The 9,642-nt window shown below is 38.8% G+C and overlaps 1 protein-coding gene across 1 annotated transcript in view; it reads right to left on the bottom strand.

Annotated features, from left to right (window-relative positions):
* Nucleotides 1-1,322: 1,322 nt before the first annotated feature.
* LOC308063768 (sodium channel protein type 5 subunit alpha-like) overlaps nt 1,323-9,642 on the bottom strand; it is a 67,068-nt gene continuing 58,748 nt past the window's right edge. The window contains exon 24 of the mRNA XM_080387152.1: nt 1,323-9,350. Within this exon, the coding sequence (XP_080243278.1) occupies nt 8,200-9,350 (1,151 nt within the window). The 3' untranslated portion in view covers nt 1,323-8,199. The remainder of the gene's footprint in view (nt 9,351-9,642) is intronic.

Here is a 9,642-nt window from a genome sequence, read left to right as displayed (position 1 = left end):
CTGGACTGAAAATGGGGTAAATGTAGAAAACAGTTGGGCAATTATCGGTTTTAACAAAAGATATTTTTTTTGGCAGCCAGGTATATCTATGCATGTCACCACACACATAATGAAACAATACAACATAATGAAACAAAGTAACACTGAGATACATTTTGATTGTAAAAAACAACTTCTTTTTATTTAATATGGTATTCAGCTGAAGCAGAAAACCAGCTTAAGCAGTTTAAACATTTACGAGTTTAAGGCTGACACTGCAGGCTGTAAACTGATCAGAACATACAGCATAAACATTTAGAGATTCTCAAATAGATGCCAACTAGTCACATGAGCAGCAGAATGAACAAACCCCTTTTCCTATGACTTTGTATTCTGTTGGTGGGTTCCCAGGTGTATCAGAAAGTGAGGCTTGCACTGACTTTATCCATGCTCATACATCAATACTCTCTCTTTCCTATCTGGATGTTTTGGGTGCTTGTCATTTGGATTATTGGCTGCTCTTTAAAGGGATGAGCCCCCTACTCATGGGAAAGCAGGAGACCTTAACTGTAACCCATTATATTTTACGTTCTCGCAGATATCAGACATTCTACCTTTTGCACAGCTGGCAGACAAAACAATTTATAGGAGGAAGCTGAAGGTACGGAGGGTGGACACAATGGACATAAGCGGAAGGATTCTATTGAATGGGATGTCAGAGAGCCTGAGAAATGAGTGGTGGGTGCTACACACATGTGACGTGTGGAATTTGACTCTATAACTCGAAAGTTATAAAGTAGGTATGTTTATTGCACGCAGATGCACGGGGGATCGCTCCTCCACAAGCGTGCATACCCGAAGTGACGAACCATCCCACATTTATACAATGAAACAAATGAATATTCAATTAACGCCTATACATATTCGTTACCTAAACCCCGCTTCGTATGTTAATTAGCTTATCAGTCCGTTTCCTGGAATGTGGTGGTCTTGCAGGTTTTTAGGTGATTCATGTTCTTGTGACCATCTGATCTTCTCCAGCAAGGAGACTTAGCACTCCCTCCCTCTAGATAGCATTGGAATGTCTCTCATCTTCTCTCATTCTCTTTTAAATAGCCCCTTTGTTAGAGGAAGAAGGGCAGGCGTCTCCCCGTCTCCCCTTTGTTAGAGGAAGAGGGGCAGGCGTCTCCTCAAAAACTGTAGTTGTCTCCTCAGAGCTGTGTGCCTATGTGACCAGACACCGCACCCATGACTAGTCACCATACCCACATTTCTGAGTAGACATATACAATCACAGTCGGTGTTAAGCGTCCCCATTTCACACTATTTCTCCATATCACATGTAGGGAGAAAGTGAGTGCCATTGTCTGAAGGTGCTGTGGTGGGATCTTATTGCTGCCATTTAGGCTAAAAGTTACTATGATTTTATTGAAAAGGAGGAGACATTTTCTATAGATGCTGTTCAGAAGGAGGGGTGGGAGTGGAGAAGGCAGTATTGATGTATTTTGGTGAATTTTTGTGTCCAGATATTGCAGTATCTGTCTTCTAACACAAACATGCATTTCTGGCTGCAGCAGGTACAAGCTTCACGAGTAGAAGCAGCAAAAAGCATACCAGGTGAAGAACAAAAGGACGACTTGCTCTTTGCCTCATTATATCTGTGTTGTTACTCCAGCCATAGCCACATAAAGATATAGATAATCGAAGTAGTGGTATGAACTCTTTGCTGATAAATTCTGCAGAGACTGCTAAGACTGGTAGCATAGTACAATCATCATTAAAATACTATCTCCAGTTCTACTCTCTTCAAGAAAAGTATTAATATATAAAAGAAAATTTACATGATACTTGATCTTTCCAGTGACTAATTTGTCTTCAGGGACAAATTCTACTCAATGTTTGGTTAGCAAAGTAGGGTGGCTGTTGCCCTAAGTCTAACCTAGGAACCTCTAACCTTTGAATGTTCCTGCATAAGTCCATCTTCCCTGGAACTTGGAGAGAAGAGGAAACTGCATTGCCCTCAATCTGTCCAGAACTCTAGCAGCTCTGCATTAAGCTAATTACTAGTATTAAGATCCGCTTGGCCTGTCTCGCGTTAGCTCCATGGAACCACGAAGCAGATAACTGCAACAGATTTGCCCAAACAGCTATATTTTCCTGAGGGGTTGCCAAAACATCTCTATTGCTCTTTCAAATCTTTCTACAGATCAATAAAACCACTTACTAAGTTGATGCCTTCACATATTTTCTCTGGACTTGGCAGAGAAAAAAGCCTAAACTTGTGCCACCACATTCAGCTCTGAAACCACTCAGTATCTTTATCCCAATATTTTTAATGGATGGGGGTACCAAAGAAACTCTCAGAAAGACATCTGACATGAAGTTGGAAGAGTTACAGAGGAGTCATCAGTTGATTCCAGAGGTGGATAGGTAAGAAATCTCTTGTTAATTTGCACTCATTTGTCACCTTATCGTACAGACAGTCTAGAACTGCATGCCCAAAATAATACTGATCAGTATAGACTCAGACTCACAGATAATACATATGGCTGTTGAGGAATGTGATGTGGGTAAGTCCTGTTCAGCCATAATATTTAAGTTTGAAAATCGTGTGGCTGCTGTCATGGCATCATAGAGTAATTTAGATTGGAAGGGTTCTCTGAAGTTCAACTAGCCCAACTCAAGGCAGATAGACCTGCAAAGGTAGATTCAAGTCTGGAGGTAGGTGAGGCTGGTCAGTGTCTTTCTAGTCAAGTTCTGAATTTCTCCAAGGACAGAGATGCCAAAACATCTCTTCTCAAATTGTTCCAAAGTTTATCCACCCTCACTGTGGATTTTTTCCCTAATATTTAATCAGAATTTCCCCTGTCGGAACTTGTGCCTATTGACTACTATCTGTATCACTGTGTACAGCTGAGTTTGGCTCTCACTTCTCGACAACTACCCATTAGGTAGTTGAAGCCAAAAGTAAGATCCACACTTTCACCTTTTTTTCTTCAGATTGAACAAACCAATCTTTCAGCTTTTGCTCATATATCTTGTGATCCAGCATCGTGATGCCCCTCCACTGCACTTGCTCCAATAGGTCTCTTGTTTTGAGGAACCCCAAACCAGACAATACTCCAGTTGCATTAATTTGCAACAGACGTGGAATTTGATTCTTCATCATTTATGACTACCACTTGGTAGCAGAGCACTGGAAAGCTGTGGTTGAATTAGTAAAACCTGAGATAAACTGGGACAGAATGTGCCCATTCAAAGCAAAACTCAGACCACTTTGTTGCCAGACTGAGGATGAAGTAGGAATTTTCCTTCTGTTCAAAGTATCAGAAACACTGGACATTTTTTTTCTTCCAGCGTAGATTGATCAAACAATTTGCTGGGACATGCTTATGTATTTCTTAGCAATATAGACCTCTAAGATACCAGTGAAATCTTTTTTTTTTTTTTCCTTTCATTATATAGTTTTCACTTCTGGACCTAAAATCTTCTGTTTGTTAACGTGGGCCAGGAAAGCATAACAGATGTTCTTTTTAGCCTTCCTAGATTGCCAGTGACCCCTGAAGTGTGTATTCAATATACCAGATAGCTCTTTCTCATCCAAAATTCATCTCTTCTCCCCATCCATTTCCATTCTCTTTTTCTGAACTACTATTTCATGTTCAAGGTTTCTTTTGCACCAGCTTTTTCCAAACAGTCGACCTAACCTTTTAGTTGAACCATTTCTTGTTCTAATCTCTCATTTCAGGCTATCCTACTCTTGCTAGAAGTGGATGACACTTAGAGATACCAAAGGGGAAGGATCATTACACCAGTATTTGGTTAGTCATCACATTCTGTCGTTTTTCTTACCTTTATCTTGCACCTGTGATGAGATACTGTGGTAAGTGAATTGGCTAATGGGATTACTGACACTGCATTCTTATTTTCCTTATGTTTCTGTATCACTCTTGGTGCTGATAAAACACAAGGTGGGAAATTATTTGTTTATAATGTTACTAAAAATATTAATAACTAAGAATTTGTGAATTCAGCTACTAAAACTGAAGACAGTTATCCAAACATAGGAATAAATGAAGAAGCCATATGATTTGCTCAGGTATGAGAAAAAAGAGAAGGGAGAGATTTTCGAATGTCAAATAGTTCTTCCTTCCACACCATTATCTACATGTAAGAGCGAGTTAGTTAACACGCACGTAAGTTTTGGCTTGCACAGGCAGCCATTGCATGGGCTTCCACTGCACAGCCCTAGCAGACAGTAAGTTACACTGATGTTAAATGAGAAAAGGGAAGAAGGCTGAGAAACCACAGAGAAGGCTCACTGGGGTGAGACCTGCCCAAAACACAGTGATCCCACCTGCCAAGACAGCAATGTACTTGCTGGATTAGGTCTCAGTGACTACAATATATCTGTTCAGTTCTCCAAGGTATCTCCAAGGCAGCTCCAAAGCAGAAGGGGATCGGTATCTGGAATGGTGCTACTGGTCAGCAGATACTCTGGGATAGGGTCTAGGGTGTTCAGATGGAAGGCAGTCCATGATCTGGAGAGCAGAAGAGGTGGGCAGCTCTGCACATGCCAGGCCCTTTTTATTGTTCAGCTCTGTGAAGCAACTGGCAGAACCTTTCCTTGGCTGGTGAGACAGAGAAATGCCAGAAAGTAAATTGATAAAGTCTGATGAAGCAAGTCTAAGTCAGACTTGCTATTAGCTGGTGGTAGTTAACAATAGTCTTTAAACACAATTCCTCCATCTTTGTAACTTTTTTCATAAATATTGAAAAAAATGGTCTAGGTTCAGTTTCACTATTTGATAGACTTCCATCGCTTCTAGTCATAATCCTGACCCCTGCCTAAAGATGCTGCAGTTGGGTGTGCTGTTCTTATGGGAACATTCACTCTAAATATGAGCTAGAAAAACATTATTTTGGTGTGTCTTCTTGTATAACATAAGTTGGAGGGATTTCTCAAGCTGAGACAGAATGTTTACCTCCCTGATGGCTTCGGGAAGTGACATTGCAGAGGACAGACTTGCCAAGCACAATAACCTTTGGTAGGTTTCAGGGAAAGATGTCATGATGATATTCTCTCTAGTACAATTCTTTTGGAATAAATTAAATACAGGGCATCTTGGAGTCCTGAAGAACACTATAGATAGCACAAACATTACAAGGTTAGCAGTAACTGAAGAGCTCCAGAAAGTAAAAGGACAGTTGCCACAAAACCTTTATGGAGCGTGTTGTCAGGGATATAGGGCTATCACAAAAGCAGGAGAAAACTCTTAATTATCAGCGGTCAGTTGCTAACTGTTTCTAACCAGGAAAGTGATAAATGGAAATAGAATAATAATGAGCTCTGCATCCCCACCAAGGAGGCAACCTTGCTATGTATCACACTGCTGGTCTGCAGGAATTCACTAGTAGCTTTACCTGCACAGTGTTTCCTAACTGGAGGGATCCAAAACGCCTTTGTTTTTGCTATTCTCTGATTTAAGTATCAAACTTCATAAACAGAAAGGAACATTCCTCCACTGTGTTCCAAGTATGCCTGACTGCTTTTCAGGAAGTTCACACAAGCAGTTTTGCCTGGAGAAATTCATAGTTCCAGATATAAGAATGTCAAAAACTCCCACCTGTTCACTGCAATTAACTCATCACCATATACAGTCTTCTTCAAGAAACTCTATGTTGCTTCAGCAGCTGAATTGGCTTTGGGGCAATCCTAGCACAAACAAGCTGGGTATAACCATTCTCCTTTCAACCCTGCGACAGCGTGCTAAGTCTCGTTTATTAATGCTGAAGCAATATTAAAAATCCATCCAGGCTTTTAAATTTGTACTGTGGTGAATTCAGGTTTTTGTATGTTTCTCAGGTAAAATAATCACTAAGGATGTGTTCATGCCAGGTATGATTTTGTCCAAAACTGCTGCCCCTACATGGGAATAAAGTAATAGAATCATAGAACCATCTAAGTTGGAAAAAACCCTTAAGATCACAGAGTCCAACCATCAACCTAACACCTTTCTGTTCACCTTTGAAGTAATTCTAATTATGGACCAGGGCGCAGCACCTTCTGTTGCACTCAAACAACATAATTTTAAATCTTAAACATCAGATTAATTAAAAACAATGGCATTTTGTTAGCTATTATTAGTGTTTAAAATTCATTCTTTCATCATTAAGATTCTCTCATTTCCCAAATATGGCTTTTGCAGTCTTTCCTCATTTTCCAACATGCAAGAACAAAGCACTTTTACCTCTTTCCTTGCAAACATTTCCTGCTACAGTGCTATAGAGAAATGCTTGAAACTACCCCTCTGGAAGATCCAAGCACACAGGAGAACATAGGTGGGTTTTCCACATTTATTAATTCCATCAATCTGTCACACGTAAAAATCAGAACAGCCAGCGAACACACGCCTGCTGAGGACTGTGGCCAGCTGGAGAGGCCAGGGCAGAAAAAGAAGCGAGTTATGATGTTATTTTCTACGTTATTTACAATTAATGTAATACCTCCATGCTGAAGTGTACAAGTTTGACGTGTTTCACTTGACTGGCCATATTCTAAAATGCAGTAAATGCTGCCATCTAATGGTGTCTGATTATTGAACAAAAGCCCTCGGCTCATTCCAGCTTACACCGAACAAAAGAAATAGTTTCACCTCAAAAGCATCACTCTGCAGGGCAGGGCACAAGCAAGCCAGGCGGGACAGAAGCAGATCTCAAGTTGATCCACCAAGTACCTCTGCACCCCGCTTCCCAGTGCTGCTGGCACCGGGGGCAGGTTTCCGAGTTATCCTCGTCAACTTTTTTCTGAACAGAAGCTGGTTCTGGAAGCAATGAAGCTAGTTCAAACCATACTGTATCCAAACTCATTAACTCGTGGCTTCCATGTACCTTGATTTCTGCTAAAAGTAGCTTAGATTTGACTGTATCTGTCATATTTTAATAGTATTTAACACAGGGAATGACAGTAAAAATTAATTACCTTATTGTCCCTACTACTCCTGGCCTGAAAATGATTCCCTGTAAGAAGTAAAATATTTTTGGTTTTTTTGTGCTAATAGGTAGCTATTTTTGGAAAATTACATTACTGTGGTTCTACCCCTGAAGATACCTCTTACAAAACAGACAAAAATGTGTTAAGCAGATGAACTCTTTACTGAAGAATCTGAGACTGAAGATACCTCTTACAAAACAGACAAAAATGTGTTAAGCAGATGAACTCTTTATTGAAAAGTCTAGAATAGTCCTAGTTCATTAGTAGTTCTGAGGCTACAACATCTAACCAATCTAAGCTGCAAAAAAACCCAGCAAAAGCAATATTAGTACACATTGTTCATACAAGGGTTTTTTTTCACAACCTATGAAATAAATACTTACTCTAACTTTAATAAAGATAGCCTTGTAAGATATACCATGAACTCCTTTTCATATTACTAAGTAATAATTTCTCTGACATTTAGATGAAGTATAGTGATGAAATTCTATGTACAATAATTCTTAACATTTTCTGAAAAGAATACCTCTTGTGTAACATCCCTTCATATCAGTAACTATTAGTATCACAGTTTTCATACACTGAATGATACAAAGAGCAATTTATACACAACTTTCCAGCACAGACACCTGATGATACGTTAAATCCATTTAGGTGCAAGTGTAAAGACATCTCAAAAATCCATAAGCATAAACAAACCCATCCAAAGGCACTAAGAGGAAGGTGGTCCCAAACAACATAGAAATTAGTGGCTGATTATACTCACAAGTTTTGAGTGAGCTCTTTTACAGAAAATGCAGTAATTATTTAATTTTGCTACAATAACCAATTTTTCAAACCAGGCTTTATCTCTAAAGAGATATACATTGTTCTACAGCTTTGTGTGCTTGTAAATCATATTACAGTTACAACAACCTTGTACAGATTTCTTCTGTAAACACAGAAATACTAAGTGATACAAAAAATGACAGATGTAAAAATTAACTCCCCTACTCCAGTAGCTGAGGAAAATAAAATCCACGGTTTGATTTTCCTCTAAGATTTATGACATAGTTGTTCAAATCTTAATTGTTCTAAGGAGTATTTGCAAAACTGAACAACCAGAATACTGAAAGGCTCCCATCATTATTCTAATTTAGAGCATTATGCTCTGGGATCAAAATATTTTGTCCATCTGAAAACAACCAATATTGATTTAATCAAAAATGCTGCAGACTGGGGCAACATTATGTGTCCGCTTTATTGCTACCTGTTTCAGCAATGCCATCATAAAATAAAGGGAGAGATATGGAAGAGGTAGTTCGTGATTTATCCAGCTTCCTACCATTATTATCATTAAGCATTGATGCAATAAGACTTTCCTTCTCACGTGTTTCTTCTTCAAAGACAGCACTGTTATAATGTTTATGACGGTGTAAGAAAGATTTATTTTTAAAAGAACGCTGCATTAAATACCTCCTGAAAGCCCTTTGAATAACAAGAGCCGATACCTCCTCCTGTTTTCTTTTAAGGGTAGTAGTAATTGGCTTGTAAGAAATGTTAGATGAATTGGCAGCTATAAATTTTTCTTCCATGTGTAATTCAAGACCATCCAAATTTCCAGATTCTCCCAAGACCCTTTTAGTGAAAGCAAGCAAGATATCCAAGCAGTGGATCTTATCTCCAGTAACTATAGGGATGTCCAGAGATATAAGCTGAATTTTATTAGGCTTTGGAATGCGTAAGGGTTCTGCCAGAGCATCTGCAAAGTCTGAAAGAGCAGAATATTCAATAAACTGTGTTGCCTCAGGATCAAATTTTCCCCAGGTCTCATAAAACATATCAAAGTCATCCTCACAAAGAGGATCTGTGCTTTCTTCAGTGGCAACACTGAAGTTCTCTAAAATGACAGCTATGTACATATTTACAACAATGAGAAATGATATAATGACATAGCTTACAAAAAATATAATACCAACCCCCTTATTTGTGCAATTTTGTTTCTGTACAGCTGTTAAATTTAAGTTGGGAGCACATGAATTAGATCCTTTTAACATAGGGAGCAGGAGACCATCCCAGCCAGCTGACGTTGTAATTTGGAAGAGACAGAGAATGCTACTATCGAAGGTTTGAAAGTTGAAAAGGTTATCAATCCCACCTTCCCAGCCAACACAGGCAAAGTTTGTCATGCCCACGATGGCATAAATGAACATAACCAGAAAAAGCAAAAGACCAATGTTGAACAGTGCAGGAAGAGACATCAGTAATGCAAAAAGAAGAGTTCGAATTCCTCTAGCTTTTCGAATTAATCTCAGGATTCGGCCAATTCGCACCAAACGAAAAATTCTCAAAAGTGTAGGAGAGAACATGGCTTGAAAACCTTCAGAAAGTCCAATACCTTTGAAATGAAAAAGAAAACAAAATGTTGTCAAGTGAAATTCCCTATTTGTGTCCCTTTTGTTACATTCTATGCTTTAGGTGTTGAAAGTAACATTGATCATATTACATCATTTTCAACAAAAAACATTACCATTAATTACTTACAAAAGATCTTACGCAAAGAAAGATAAATTGTAATAACTTTATAAAGAGGTATCACAAGTATGTGTGGTTTGGAAATTGCATTCTCCCAGATTTCTCAAATTCAGGGGGTGAAATTACGCATTGCTAAGTAGTTAAAAAATCCTTTT

Source organism: Falco punctatus (assembly GCF_963210335.1).
Source record: "Falco punctatus genome assembly, chromosome: 4".
Taxonomy (NCBI): domain Eukaryota; kingdom Metazoa; phylum Chordata; class Aves; order Falconiformes; family Falconidae; genus Falco; species Falco punctatus.
This window is presented reverse-complemented; position numbering and strand designations above follow the sequence as displayed.